The 15,661-nt window shown below is 36.4% G+C and overlaps 1 protein-coding gene across 2 annotated transcripts in view; it reads left to right on the plus strand.

The window, feature by feature from the left end:
• lpin1b (lipin 1b) overlaps positions 1–14,537 on the plus strand; it is a 14,931-nt gene extending 394 nt beyond the window's left edge. The window contains exons 1-20 of one of the 2 annotated variants that reach the window (XM_016282902.1): positions 960–1,159; positions 3,420–3,620; positions 3,701–3,796; positions 5,037–5,251; positions 5,648–5,728; positions 5,934–6,045; positions 6,172–6,415; positions 6,506–6,599; positions 8,929–9,089; positions 9,221–9,314; positions 9,405–9,474; positions 11,022–11,114; positions 11,234–11,289; positions 11,371–11,506; positions 12,315–12,463; positions 12,539–12,625; positions 12,708–12,860; positions 13,305–13,419; positions 13,621–13,724; positions 14,284–14,537. In XM_016282902.1, the coding sequence (XP_016138388.1) occupies positions 3,429–3,620; positions 3,701–3,796; positions 5,037–5,251; positions 5,648–5,728; positions 5,934–6,045; positions 6,172–6,415; positions 6,506–6,599; positions 8,929–9,089; positions 9,221–9,314; positions 9,405–9,474; positions 11,022–11,114; positions 11,234–11,289; positions 11,371–11,506; positions 12,315–12,463; positions 12,539–12,625; positions 12,708–12,860; positions 13,305–13,419; positions 13,621–13,724; positions 14,284–14,440 (2,409 nt within the window). In that variant the 5' untranslated portion in view covers positions 960–1,159; positions 3,420–3,428 and the 3' untranslated portion in view covers positions 14,441–14,537. Of the gene's footprint in view, positions 1–959; positions 1,160–3,419; positions 3,621–3,700; positions 3,797–5,036; positions 5,252–5,647; positions 5,729–5,933; positions 6,046–6,171; positions 6,416–6,505; positions 6,600–8,928; positions 9,090–9,220; positions 9,315–9,404; positions 9,475–11,021; positions 11,115–11,233; positions 11,290–11,370; positions 11,507–12,314; positions 12,464–12,538; positions 12,626–12,707; positions 12,861–13,304; positions 13,420–13,620; positions 13,725–14,283 lie in introns of those variants that run through there. The other variant, XM_016282903.1, reaches the window with a different exon arrangement.
• The last annotated feature ends 1,124 nt before the right edge of the window (positions 14,538–15,661 follow it).

The raw sequence follows: 15,661 nt of genomic DNA on the forward strand, positions 1-15,661 counted from the left end.
TTTACGGTAGGAAATTTACAAAATATCTTCATGGAACATGATCTTTACTTAATATCCTAATGATTTTTTGCGTAAAAGAAAAATCGGTCGTTTGGGGTATATATGTAGCAATAGCCAAAAATACATTGTATGGGTCAAAATTATTGATTTTTCTTTTATGCCAAAAATCATTAGGATATTAAGTAAAGATCATGTTCCATGAAGATATTTTGCAAATTTCCTACCGTAAATATATCAAAACTTCATTTTTGATTAGCAATAGGCTATGCATTGCTATGCAAATAGTTGTATCTCGGCCAAATATTGTCCTATCCTAACAAACCACACATCAATGGAAAGCTTATTTGTTCAGATTTGAACAATATTCAATTTAATATTGAATATAAATTGAATTAAAAAACTGGTTTTGTGGTCCAGTCCAGGGTCACATATAAAGTTAAGAAAACGTTAGTGAAAGCTGTGAGAATGCTCCCTGTCAGCTGGAAAGAAGATAGTTCATAAATTATGAATATATCACTTAAAAATATATTTTATGATTCAATGTAGCTACTGAAAGTATAATTAACATTTAAGTACATCATTTAATAGGCATCATTTACTATCTACACTGTTTTCTTTAAAAACCCTTCTCATCATTCCAGAAAGAACAAGCTTTATTATTTTTTTAGTTTATTAGTTCAACTTGCCTATGTTTTTATTCTTTCGACATAATGCTAAAAACAGCAGACATCGAACGTCAGTGAAAGCGGCTCAATGATTGGACGAGAGGATCACCTTACAAAAGCCACTAGGAACGATGAGAGCTGCGCGCTGATTGGTCAGCACAATCACCTCACAGTAGCCACTATGTGTCACGAAAGCTGCGCGCTGATTGGACAGCATGATCGCCTCACAGCTGTCACTCAAAGCGGTACCTGCAAGAGCCGAGTTAAAAACAAACTATCAGCGCCCGCCCACAACTTATCGGCTCTGTTTCACTTCTTCTGACAGCCGGATGATCACAGATATATATATATATATTTTTTTTGGTGTACGTGGCGTCACTCACATCGTTAGTCAGAATATGACAGCGAGAATATGAATGTATGAATGTTACAGTGTTTGTCCTTCACTCCTCTGAAAACACGATGAGCTGAACGGGGCTTTCCTAACGTTAGAGGTGAGAGAGACTTCATGTTATGAACATAGTCATTTAACCTATATGCTGTGCATGTAAACCACTACAGCAAGTTATTAATGTGGGATGTGAAATGAAATTGTGAATATGATGTTGATATCCTTACGTGATGTCTGTAAACATTGTTTTAGTATTCACTCTGATTACATAACTATACATAATGAGTCAGTATTTTCCTTCACACTTTCGAAGCTGATATTTTATCCCTCTTATAATGTTGATGATTCATATTAGTTCTGATTCACAAGACTTTTAAAGGCTGAAATTATTTAATATCAGTATCGAATATACATTCATCAACAACGAGCTATAATATAACTATATAATAACATTTTAAGACAGATAAATAATACTATAATATAAACTATGTACTATTAAGTAATACATCAGTATAAATAAATATGTTATTTACTAAATAATAATACTTTATCTTTTTATTAATTTATTATAATTAATAAGTTAATAAGTATTGTTAATATGTTATAATGTATGTTATAGTATATATATTATAATATAATTTAATCAAATGTAATTATCGAATACAAATAACTGCTTTCTGCTGCTGAAAACATATTTTGACAGATTGTACTTTCTTCTTTGGAACTAAACATTTCTCCTTTTTGCTTTCCTTGTCCTTTTTGTTCTTTCATGTGAATGGCTGTTTTGAATAATGTGACTAATTCTCAGTCTAGGGCTCATTTTTGCATTCACGTCACCTAAAGCTTAAAGCTCTTTGGATATTTCTGGATTCATCTGTTCTCTTAACTCAGTTAGCTTGTCTGGGGCTGACATTATTCATTTATGGAGGAATATGACACCAGGAGGAGTACAGCAGTGATCACGCACACGAGCACACTGACATTGTGTATCTAAGTACAGAACAGATTCTGAAATCTGATCCTGTGGTGTTTGACAGACAGATGGTCTTTAATAGCATCTGTAAACATGTACGTTATGGTCAGATCACTGACCTTTGTGATCATCTGAGGACTGAATGTTCCATATCGTCCAGACAGTATTTGATAAAAGCATCATGTCTGTTTGATCAAGTGCAGAAGTAACTGGTGACAGAATTCCTGCTGGCTTGACTTTCTCCAGAGGTTATGACAGAAAATCAATAATTAATTTCTGCTTGTGAGGGTATCAGATTGACAGAGTAGTGTGCCGAGTGAAAATCAACTCGATTGCAATTCTAAAAATGCAATGCATGTTGGTGAAAGAATTGCATTTGTCATGAATCAGTATTTGATGTTGTTCATTATATACTATATACATGGTGTTTAATATACTACAATGTGAAATGTGTCATTTCTGCACCACTAGTAGTAAATGTAAGTGGAAAAATAACTAGGTTTTTACATTTTTTGAAAGAAATGTAAGTAATGCCCATTCAAAGTTGTTAAGTTTTGCAAGTGCCTTTTAAAGCATTGCTATGTGGTTGATATAGGATGTTTTGGGTGGTTGTGTGCTATTTCATGTCAAAAACATCCACCATCTACTTTCTGCGATATGCTGGTCTCTCAGGTTCCTTAGTCAATGTATGTCTGAAAGGAATAGTTCATGCAAAAATGAAGATTTACTCACCCTCAGGCCATCCAAGTTTTAGATAGGAACAGATCTGGAGAAATTAACATTGCATCACTTGCTCACCAATGGATCCTCTGCAGTGAATGGGTGCCGTCAGAAAGAACGAGAGTGCAAACAGCTGATAAAAACATCAATAACAATAATCCACAAGCAACCAAAATACGAGTCCTCTATCCATAATATTGCTTTCTTCAGTGAAAAAGTAATCTCATCTGAATTAAGAGAGAAATATGCACAGATCAAACACCAGTTCTAAACAAATATGTTGGTGGATTTTGATGTGAGAGGACAACAGGAGATGGCCTTTTTCACTGGAGGAAGTGTTATAATGGATTATGGACTCGTATTTGTTATTGTGATGTTTTTATCAGCTGTTTGGACTCTCATTCTGACGGCACCCATTCACTGCAGAGGATCCATTGTTGAGCAAATGATGTAATGCTAAATGACTTAAAATCTGTTCCCATAAAGAAACAAACTCATCTACACCTTTGATGACCTGAGGATTTTCAAATTTTAAGCAAATGTTCATTTTTGGGTGAACTATTCCTTTAATAAAAGAAAACGACACACTCTAGTCTATAGAGTTCATACTGACCATACGCCACAATGTACAGGATCAATAACTGACGTCTCTTCTCCTTTCTCTATTTAGACTCAGACCATGAATTACGTGGGTCAGTTGGCGGGGCAGGTGTTCGTGCAGGTGAAGGAGCTCTACAGAGGTCTGAATCCCGCCACACTGTCCGGCTGTATTGATGTCATCGTTGTCCGGCAGCCGGATGGAGCTCTGATCTGCTCTCCATTTCACGTACGCTTCGGAAAGATGGGTGTCCTGAGATCACGCGAGAAAGTGGTGAGTGGTACATTTAAGGTAACAGTGATATGACTTGATATTATATGTATTGACTTCTCTTCTCTCTCTCTGTCAATTAGGTGGACATTGAGATCAATGGGGAACCTGTGGATTTACACATGAAGTTGGGCGAGAACGGAGAAGCTTTCTTTGTCAAGGAGACAGAAGATGATCAGGTGCAAACACGCAATCCCTCACATTTTGCTCGACAGTCACCAATGCTAGTTTCCTTTCCAAACCTGTGGTCACACTAAACTTATGCTCCATTAACTTCTATTCATATTAAGCACTGGAGACCAGAAAACGCAAGCTCAAGTTTGGTGACCTCTGAATTAAAGAGATTTGACCAGTAGAGGATCTAAACATAAGAGATCGCTCGATTACATGAATGTAAAGCTGCATGGAAGTCTGAAGTAATTTCACATGCTCAAAGCCTACTTTGCTCCTGCTGTGATCTTAATCCAGCTTTCTAGAACAGAGCAGCATCCTGGAACAGATCAGAGCAGTGATTCTGGAACACGGCAGGATACTTATAGAATTTAGAATGTTTTCAGTTCAAGTATTCAAAGTTCTAAAATTAAAAAAATAACTGCCATATTCTAGAACAGTACAGTGATTTTAGAACAAAGCTTAACTGTAGAATAATAAAGCAATAAGCCCCAAGAAGCCGTGGTTTACAGTGAATTTATAACAGCTAAGGGGCGTTGTTTGTTGCTAAAACCCTCTTAGCTGTTAAAAAATTCACTGTAAACCACGGCTTCACGGGGCTTATTGCTTTTATAAAACGGTTATTCCATATACGTAGTAAGGTTTAAAGTGTAATGATATAAATAAAAACAGTATTCTTCCACCAAACAATGTAGTTCCTCAGAAACAGTTGTGGTTGCAACAAAGTGGTTTCTGAGCAACACACAGAAGTAAACAAAGGTGTGTGTTTGTACTGTAATTTACAACAGCTTCGAACGCGGCTCAGCCAATCAGAATCAAGGACCGGAATTATCGGTTTTATAAAATGCCATTTTATAACAGAATAGTAGTTTTCTGAATGGGATCATATTGAAAGTAACACAAGAAGTAAATATAGGAAGTGCGCCAAGACGAAGAGAAAAGACGAAGAGAAGAGAAAAGAAAGAAGACGTTTTGTTTATAAGAATCAGCCTTTGTGGTTCTGAGATCAGCTGAGTGAACATCCTCTTTTTAATTCCCACAGTCTTATTTTCCTAATTTCATCTGTTTTGTTGTTATTTAACACTGTAGCTTATTACACTGCACTTTACATTTGCACAATAAAGTTACGTGACTCATTCAGAGCCAAAAAAAAAGGTCTTACTAATGTCTGTTAATAGCACACTCTGTTTACAGTACAGTCTCATGCTAACTTTTCTTTTCTGACTTTCTCTTTGTGATTCCTTACAGGAAGTGGTTCCATCTTACCTGGCCACATCTCCCATTCCATCCGACGGGGGGCTTCTGATGGGCTCCAGCAGTGAGAATGGAATAATGAAGAAGAGGAGGAGGAGGAGGAGGAAGTTTAGAATGGAGGATGTGAAGAGAGAGGAGAGCGTGGAGTTCTCAGAGGAAGAACTGTTCAACATCGACATCAATGACAGCGAGCAACCTGATCAGAACAGGTCAGCTGACCCTTTTAAGCCATTAAGCATAGTTGTATACCATAATAAAAGACTCTTAATATCATCCTAATAATCAGCATATTAGAATGATTTCTGAAGGATCATGTGACACTAAAGACTGGAGTAATGATGCTGAAAATTCAGCTTTACATCACACAAATACATTACAATTCAAATATATTCAAATAGAAAACATTAATTGTAATGATATTTCACAATATTACTGTTTTTATTGTATTTTTGATCAAATAAATGCAGCCTTAAAGACTTATTTTCAAAAACATTTAAAAAAATCATAATTATTCTAAACTTTTGACCAGCAGTATATAATTTATAATTTTTTTTAACTATATTGCTCAACACGGCATCTTCCTGTGTGTGTTTCTATGCATGTAGAGATCTGATGAACGGAGGTTCATCTACTGGAAACAAACAAAACACAATTCATGCTCGTTCAGATGAAGAGTGGAGTCACAGGTAGTGTACACACACACAGACTCGTTCAAACATACTACTATTTGCCAAAAAAAAAAAAAAAAATTCTGGTAATGATAAAACTATTGCCAAATAATCTCTGTCAGTGCTTTCTCTCTGATATTTTAGCTTTATTAGCATAGTATCGATGAGTTTTGCATATGAAATTCTAGTTTGTGCAATAAAGGAACCTGTTTTTTCTTTCCAGTCCTAATGTGTCTCGTCCCTGCACCCCTAAAAGTGATTCTGAGCTGCTTAAAGATCAGCAGGAGGATTCAGCCATGTTGTGGTCCTGGGGGGAGTTACCGCAAGCCGCCAAGGTCAGAATTAAACCAACTCACTTACACATTCACCCAATTAACAGCAACTATAACATCCATGTGATTTGAAATACCCCTCATATAATAAACTCATACTTACTCCATAACAAAATGATATATTTACAGCCATCGTTTCTGTCATCGAAACCAAACGTCCTGCCTGCGTGCCCACTGTCAATCCCGGTCTCTGACAACACACATTTCAGAGTCATCCCTGACACGCCTGTCCATGGCCAGGACAGAAACGGGACATTACATTCTGACGGCCAATCAAACAGAGCGGCTTGCGTGATGTCAGCGGTAGAGGAGGGAGGAGCAAATACTGGACCCCGCCCACAAAATAAGACTGATTCCCCTTCTAAAAGAAAAGGTTATTAGTGCATTAGTTGTTTTTTGGTTAAAAATTCAGCTTGTTTATGTGTATTACATAATTCATAGTGATTCATGTGCTCTCATGCAGATAAGAAAAGCCGCCATCTGGGTTCTGATGGCGTGTATTTGGACGATATAAAAGATCTGGAGCCAGAAGTGGCAGCACTTTACTTCCCTAAAAGGTTCGGTATCACCTAACACCGTAAAGCTGTGTTAACCTTGTAAAGCCTGAAAAATGAAATAGTAGTCTGGAATTATTGATCTAATTTTAGAGAATCTAAAGATTTTATTAAGTCAATGTAAGAATAATGTTATATTGTCATTCATATTTAAAGACAAACTCTTACTGAAGCAACTTAGGTTTACTTGATTATCCATTCATTATTTTTTAGAAAAATCATGGTAAATGTGGGTATACTATCAAATATGGTACATTTTGACGTTTTGAGGAATGTTTGAACTATTAGACAAAATCTTAAAAAATATATATATATAAAAAAACTGTTTTGTGTTATGTTATGGTTATGCTTTTATGGCTCATACAGTATGATATAGTGAAAATATGGAGCTCATAGAAGGAAAACACACCTCAGTTTTATTCAGTTTCAAACTGAGTAAAAATTTACAATTTAGTGCAGATGCTGATATTTATATGACCAAAATTTAAGATGAAATTCTGATAACTTCAGATTGTAATGTAAATCAGTGAGATTTTACTTCAGTTCAGTAAAGGGTTAGTTCACCCAAAAATTTAAATTCTGTCATTAATTACTCACCCTCGTGTTGTTCCAAACCCGTAAGACCTTCATCTTCGGAACACAATTTAAGATATTTTTGATGAAATCTGAGGGCTCTCTGACCCTCCCACAGACAGCAAGGTAACTACCACGTTCAAGGTCCAGAAAAGTACCAAGATGATCGACAAAGTAGTCCGTGTGACATCAGTGGTTCAACTGTAAAGTTACGAAGCTACGAGAATACTTTTTTGCGCAAAGAAAACAAAAATAACAACTTTATTCCACATTTTAGTCTCTACTGCGTCACTTTGGACGGGTGTTCACGACAGTATCATCGCGTGAGTGTGTGGTGATGACGTCATTACGCCGGATCTGGGTCAGCGCCGCCACACGCTCGCGTCATGATACTGTCGTGAACGCGTGTCCAAAGTGACACAGTAGAGACGAAAATGTGGAATAAAGTCGTTATTTTTGTATTCTCATAGCTTCGTAACTTTACAGTTGAACCACTGATGTCACACGGACTACTTTGTCGATCATCTTGGTACTTTTCTGGATCTTGAACGTGGTAGTTACCTTGCTGTCTATGGGAGGGTCAGAGAGCCCTCAGATTTCATCAAAAATATCTTAAATTGTGTTCCGAAGATGAACGAAGGTCTTACGGGCTTCGAACAACATGAGGGTGAGTAATTAATGACAGAATTTTCATTTTTGGGTGAACTAACCCTTTAAAGTAAGTGTTCATTTTAAAATATTACTAACAATATAAGAGTTATTCTTTATACTGAGTTGATAAATTACAGCAAAGACATGTTTATCACAATCTGAAGCGGAACGTTTACTTGCTAAAAAGTAGGCCTATAAACTATCACTCTGATGACAGAAGGCATGTAGTGGATTGTGTACAACAGGTTTTTCAGCAAAGATCTTTTAGAGGACAAATTTGCATATAAAATATGATTCAGCAGAGGCTTTATAACGTTAATCAAACATGTATATATATATGATAGAATACCTAAGATTGCTTATCCACCTTTTTCCTAACGAGCCTACTGCGTTCTAAATGATGGGATGCACTTCCGGTTTGATAAAGTTCCACTCAAAAAGACGGCAACAAATAATTTCAAATCATAACTACAATCTGTCATTTTGACTGAATGGGCTGTACATTTTCATTCATTTTCTGTTTTCAGAAGTTAGGAGAATAACGTTACGTTTGGTATATTAATGGGACGTGATATAACAACAATATCTATAGAATAGCTCTTTTCCTTTGTATTCCGCTGTAAGTAAATGAAAAAAGACAACATATACTGTGCATTTGTGATCTGCTCTCCCGATTTAAATTATGAGATAAACCAAGCATAATTCCCTGGAATGCACTATGAATCTTTCATTTTTCTCTTTCCTGGTTTGTTTTCACACAGATGCTGTAAAATGTAATTGTTATGAAATACAGACATATATTATATTACTATAATGATATTTAACACATCCGTAATATTGCTGAGGATAGAAGGAGGATCTTTAGGAGTTATTCATGTAACTTGTTAATGCTTTGACACTTTTAAATTTCCTTTTAATGATCGATGCTTGAAAGGTGAGTAAAATAATGTCACCTTATACCCAGTTTTTGCAAATGCTTATCATTGCGTTCATAGAGCGAACCTTTTTGCTAATTGTTTACAGTGTAAACGAAAGTTACTCCCATAATTTGCGCAAAGCATCATGGGTGGATAGCAACAATAAAAGATGGCATTTTGTGTTTTCTCAGTGGTTCGGAGCGTTGCGGTGAGAACGGCGTTCGCAGTGTGACTGTGTCTCCTCAGTCCATGTGCAGCTCGGGAGCCGACAGCGGCGTGGACAGTTACGACCTGCCCTCTATGGCCATCTCTCTGTGTGGAGGACTCACAGAAAACAGAGAGATCACTAAAGGTGCACAGACCCAATCAGCACCGCTCATTAATTATGTACAGCAGGACTACAAGCTTGAAACACGTTCATGTCCGTTACATTCCCTGTTTATGCATCATTATTGATTTCATGTCCCGCTCTTTATCATTCAGAACATTTTCAGCAGAAGTCTGTGTCATTTCAGCAGTTTGCTGATAATCCATCCATCATTGATGACCCTAGTCTGGTGGTGAAGATCAGCTCTAAGTGAGTGTCATGTTACTGTTATCGATTCTCATCTCATTTATCTTGGACTGAAATAACAGCTGCTATATTTGTTTCCTTTTATCTGTGCAGTTATTATAACTGGAGCACCGCTGCTCCTATTATGTTGGCTATGCAAGCCTTCCAGAAACCATTGCCTAAGGTACACACACACACACACACACACTCTTGTCCATTAGTGTTTTCATTTCCATTTCACTGATTCATTTGTGTTACTTAGTTGTTCTCCCAAAAGTCACTCTGTAGCATTTAATGACTGTTTTGTAATGAAATAAATATTTAATACTACTGTAGTATTGGTATACTTTTGATTCAGTAATATAAATGAGTGTTTTTAGTATTTAATCACATATACAATTGTGGATGATACAGTTAAGGAAATAATTATTTTCAGGTAATAAATTAAACAAAGCACTAAAAACTAAAACTGATTGTTTTAAATCCCACAATTATAATGCACAGTATAAAAATGGATATTCATTTTGAGATTTATTAGAGATTACACTTAACAGCGTTATTAAATTATTAGTCTTATAAAATTGTATAAAATTGGCAAACAAGAATAACTAAAAAAATCTATTAAATAAATCTATTTTGTGCACCCATATAATATACATTATTTACGTAAAAAAAATTTGGGGTCTGTAAGATTTTTTTAAACAAATGAATACTTTTATTCAGCAAAGGCGCATTAAATTAATCAAAAGTGACATTTGTATGTTACAAAAGATTTATTTTTCTCCAAAACACATGTATTATGGTTTCCACAAAAAATATTAATGTTGAACTGTTTTCAACATTGATAATAATCGGAAATGTTTCTTGAACATAATCAGCATATTAGAATGATTTCTGAAGGATCATGTGACACTGAAGACTGGAGTAATGATGCTGAAAATTCAGCTTTGCATCACAGGAATAAATCATATTTCATAATATATTAAAATAGAAAACACAAATTGTAATAATATTTCATAATATTGCTGTTTTTACTGTATTTTTGATACAGTAAAAAATACAATGAAATGAATTTCACATGATATGTGAAATTCTGAAGTAGAAAAACTAAAATAGTATTTTTTTGTTTTATTTTCAACTTCAAAAAATATTTTTTACTGTGCACACTCTCACACACTGGTTTGATTCACTATATATCTCATGGATTCTATTTGAATTTGAGATACATTATTTATTTTGAGATAGTATGGATTTGCATCTTTATGTTAAAAACTCTGCAGACACTTTGTTATTTGAACCCAAATAAAGGACCCACTGCATAACAACTTTACGTGACATTAGAAAGTGTCAGAAATGCTGGTGCTAGAGAATATAGCAAAACACACACACTCTCTTTCTCTGTTTTTGATCAAATAAATGTAGTCTTGGTAAACAAACACAAGACATTTGTAGTTTGACACATATATATGTAAGATCTGTTTTCTTGTCCTGTGTATCACCTCCCTGTGTGTGTGTGTGTGTTTTAGTTTGCAAGGCTCAGTCATGTGTGTTCTGTGCTGGAGTTTATCTTCTGTCGCCTGCTTCATTTCTTTTCTTCCTCAGTTCGTTGCAGTAGTTTCTATCAATCCTCTTCCCTGCATGAGAGTCCAGCATTTGTTTGATTCTTGCGGCTTTGGTTTCTGAGAGTTTTTCAGTTGTTGAGAATTATGCCTGTACGCATGTACCTCACAGGCCACTGTAGAGAGACTCATGAAGGAGAAGATGCCCAGAAACCGAGGAAGATGGTGGTTTTCATGGCGAGGAAGAACAAACAGCACCAAACCGGTACTCGGATACATATTCCTCATCACCTTGGGCTTTGATTCAAATGGTCCACTGGGTGGAGACTTAAGGTTTTGTGACTTTCTGTGAAGTCCTGAAGTGAAAGTCCTTTGTGTTTGCAGGATTCAGTCTCAGGTGGTTCAGCATGCCCTGCAGGAGACGAGACCATCAAGAACAGGTTCAGATCTGATAGAATGATTTCATCTGGAATATTGCAGTCTGTAAGCATTCATATGCCTGACCGATCGTTTGTTTACAGGCGGAAAGACGAATCCTCGTCCAGCGATGAAGACTTAACTGCCAAACAAACCCCCGTCCCTGTTCACACAGACCCCGCCCCTGCAGGAGGGGGCGTGTCCTATCAGAAAACGCTCCGCCTCTCTTCAGAACAGCTCGTAAGTATATTGAACTTAATTAAGAAATTTTTATTAAAAACTTGAACCTCTAACACTTGCACTCTTTATTCTAATTTTATTTATCTGCGTGTTTTCTTTTTTATTTATTAAAAAAACTTGACCCGCTTAACACTTGCAATCTCTATTCTATTTCTATTCTACTACTTTTCTTTTTGTTAAAAAAACAAAAAACAAAAACAATAAAAAACAATCCGAGTTCTCTATTCTTTTTCTATTCCTTTTCGTTTTCTTTATATAAAATAAATGACCCTATGACACTAGCGTTCTCTATTCATTTTCTGTTCTATCTACTTGTTTTTGTTCATTATAAAAAAACACACCAAAAATTTAAAATTCAAATTATTGTACATATCATTGCTCTTTTGTTGGTTTTGTTTGCTTCCATTGTCCTCATTTGTAAGTCGCTTTGGATAAAAGCATCTGCTAAATGACTAAATGTAATGAAAAAAATAAAATGATTACTGTTTTGAAGACAATTTCACACCTCAATAAAAATGAGTTTTATAAATTAGATAACAATTAATCTTTATAATTAACAAATTTAGTGCCACACTAAATACTACATGAAAAGCCCATTTATTTGAGCCCAAAATAGCAATGAACAGTGCCATTTAGCTAAATATTTCACTACAAAACAGAACCCTGGAATTCCATGCAAAACTTGAATCGCTGAATCATTCAAATGAACCAATTCACTAGAATGATTCAAACTGTTTTAAAACCACATTTGAGAAGAGGCCTTTTCAGAAGCATGTGTATTGTGTCTCTGATTATTTGTCTGCCGTAGGTCAGTCTGCAGCTAAAGGACGGTCCTAATGACGTGGTGTTTAGTGTGACGACTCAGTATCAGGGCACGTGTCGCTGTGAGGGAACCATCTACCTGTGGAACTGGGATGATAAAATCATCATATCAGACATAGACGGCACAATCACCAGGTATGTAGTTGTGAACATAATCGTAACCTTCAACAATAATTTATCCGCTCACATACCGTTGATGTCGTTTCGCAGGTCAGATACGCTGGGGCACATTCTGCCCACGCTGGGTAAAGACTGGACCCATCAGGGCATTGCAAGCCTGTATCACAGCATCAGCCAGTAAGAGCCCACAGACGCTTTCTCTGATGCTCTGATACGTCAGCAGGATGAAGAGGGAAATGCATCTGTGTGTGTTTCACAGGAACGGGTATAAGTTTCTGTACTGCTCGGCGAGAGCGATTGGCATGGCTGACATGACGCGGGGTTACCTGCACTGGGTTAATGAGAGAGGAACCATGTTACCACAGGGACCCGTTTTACTGAGTCCCAGCAGCCTGCTATCAGCACTGCACAGGTGATTATACACACAAACACACTGAAAAAAGTCTTGCAGGATTTCACCAATAATCACAACAAAGTGGCAAGTGACACGTTGAATTAAATGTGAAATTCTGAAGTAGAAAAACTGAAACAGTATTTTTTTTGATAAGATGTTCTGTAGCAATCTGTTTTATTTTCAACTTCGAAAAATATTTTTTACTTTGCACACTCTCACACACTGGTTTGATTCACTATATATCTCATGGATTCTATTTGAATTTGAGATACTTTATTTATTTTGAGATAGTATGGATTTGCATCTTTATGTTAAAAACTCTGCAGACACTTTGTTATTTGAACCCAAATAAAGGACCCACTGCATAACAACTTTACGTGACATTAGAAAGTGTCAGAAATGCTGGTGCTAGAGAATATAGCAAAACACACACAGACACACTCTCTCTCTCTGTGTTTCCAGGGAGGTGATTGAGAAGAGGCCGGAGAAGTTTAAGGTGGCGTGTTTGACAGATATTAAGAATCTGTTCCTCCCAAACACTGAGCCCTTCTACGCAGCGTTTGGGAACAGAGGCACCGTGAGTGAACACAGAGACAATGAGATTGCAAGAAATGCAGTAAAATATTGGTTAATTGGTCATCATATTAGCCAATAATATTAGTTACAAATCAACTAACTTGTCAGTCAAAATGGTTTGCATATCTAATTAAGATGCCTGTACTGTAGATGATCCGTGTGATGTGTAGTTTTGTAATCTCTCTGTCTGTTGTGTCTGCAGGACGTGTTTTCCTATAAGGAGGTGGGAGTTCCCTTAAACAGAATCTTCACTGTCAATCCTAAAGGAGAACTGATCCAGGAACATGCCAAGACCAACATCTCATCGTGAGTATAAACTACTGACCAGTGTTAGCGAAGCACCTTTGAAAGTAGTTTGTCATGTTACAAGCTACTCATAACCTCAAGTAGTTCAACTACACACAAGTTACCTTTCTGAAAAAAATAGCCGTTTTTTTTTTTTTATATATATAAGCTACTACTGTATACTATATACTAAGCGCTGGGGCTCCCAGACTTTTTACCTATACATCTTTTTTATCTATACATTTACCTTATCTCTTTACATATTTGGTTCTATTAAATCAAACTCTGGTGCTATTTCTTTGTTCATCAGCAATTTCTTTGTTTTCATCAGCATATTTTTTGGTCCAGACCAAAAGAACCAAGAGAACCAAACTACAAGTGTAAACACAGCCTAAAGTTGATCAGACATTCTAATGCTTTATATATATATATGCAAAAAGAACTGAAAAAGAACTATTTGAATGCTACTGAAAAATATAGTTACGTCTGTTCTGTTACTACTCTTGCAGTTAGCACTGCTACTGACTGTGTGTTTGTAAATGCTTTATATGAATGTGTCAGCTGTGCTTTACCTGTGCAGGTATGTGCGTCTAGGTGAGGTGGTGCATCACGTCTTCCCGCCCCTGAAGCGCAGAGGTTCCTGTGATTTCCCCTGCAGTGACACCTTTAGCCAGTTCACTTTCTGGAGAGAACAGCTTCCCCTCGTGGATGGACAGATGGCGAACACCAGTCGCTGAACAGCTCACATAATCTGCACAGAATATAGAAAGGCCATAGACTGTATAAAACATGGACGTAGTGTCCGTGACGTCACCCATAGTTTTCTGAAGAGCGTTTTTGAAGCTCAAAGTGGGCGGAGCCGGCTGTTGCCACCACGTGTCACTCCCGGATAATCGAAAATGGGCAAAAAGGTTCAGCTGGTTGCTGAAGCCACGCCCACCTAGCTCGACGGCAGCGGCAATCCACCTGTCACTCAAGTGGCCACACCCTTATTTATGCAGAACTTTAAGGCTTAATATAATTTAAACGGATGAGTTAAGTTGATAAGTTGAGCCAGTTGATGAATTACAGTTTAAGTCACTTCCGTGTTGGCTTCACGAGAGAGAGCGGGAGGTTGCCGCTTGAGAAAGACAGGCTGAAAACCAAAATTTAACATACTGGAATCAGTGCAATTATATGAAAATCACACACAAAATACATGTATGGGTCTGGACCTCAGAAAAAAAAACTGCACATGTCAGTTGTGATTTCGAGTATACTGTTAGATTTGTAAAAATGAGCTCAGATGTTGGATATATTTTTAACTTTTCAGTTTTGCTTGTGGCGATCACAAGCTTTTGTGTTGAAAAGCATCTGTTAATATATGAATGTACTGCAAGAACAATCCTTGTATTTGTATTTCATTTGTATTTGTTCATTGTTCATATTCCCGGCTTTCTCAGCAGCGGAAGTCGTCATAGTTGGGTAAACGTCGAGAGCGGTGAATGCTAGGGTATCACACAAATGTATTTTTTTTGCATTCCCATTTGCTCAAACAGCAAAAGAAAAATTCCACGATAGTGTTTTCACGACTTTCAAAAAAGTTTTTGTTTTTTATTTGATGCAAAGGTGATATAATACAAACTATAGTGTTACAAATGTACATAGATAAAAAAAAAATCAAAACATAAAAAAAACTTTTGAGGATTAACGATGCTGATGACTGTTAAACACGTGATCACTGTCTTGTGAAAAGGGTTTAAAATATCCAAGTCATATTTCACCCCAGAATCAATATTTTACGAACTGACTTTATTGTGCATTGTGACAATCAAACACTTTTAATTATTATTTTCTATTGCAGATAGATTAGCATAAATACACTTTGTTTTCTTCATGGAAAATATGACCAAGAAATTTATTTTTCTGAGGTTTTCTCATTTATTCTCAGAGACATTTTTATTGGAGTACTAAGTAAT

The sequence above is a fragment of the Sinocyclocheilus grahami genome, unplaced genomic scaffold (genome assembly GCF_001515645.1).
Source record: "Sinocyclocheilus grahami isolate Dianchi unplaced genomic scaffold, SAMN03320097.WGS_v1.1 scaffold168.1, whole genome shotgun sequence".
NCBI lineage: Eukaryota > Metazoa > Chordata > Actinopteri > Cypriniformes > Cyprinidae > Sinocyclocheilus > Sinocyclocheilus grahami.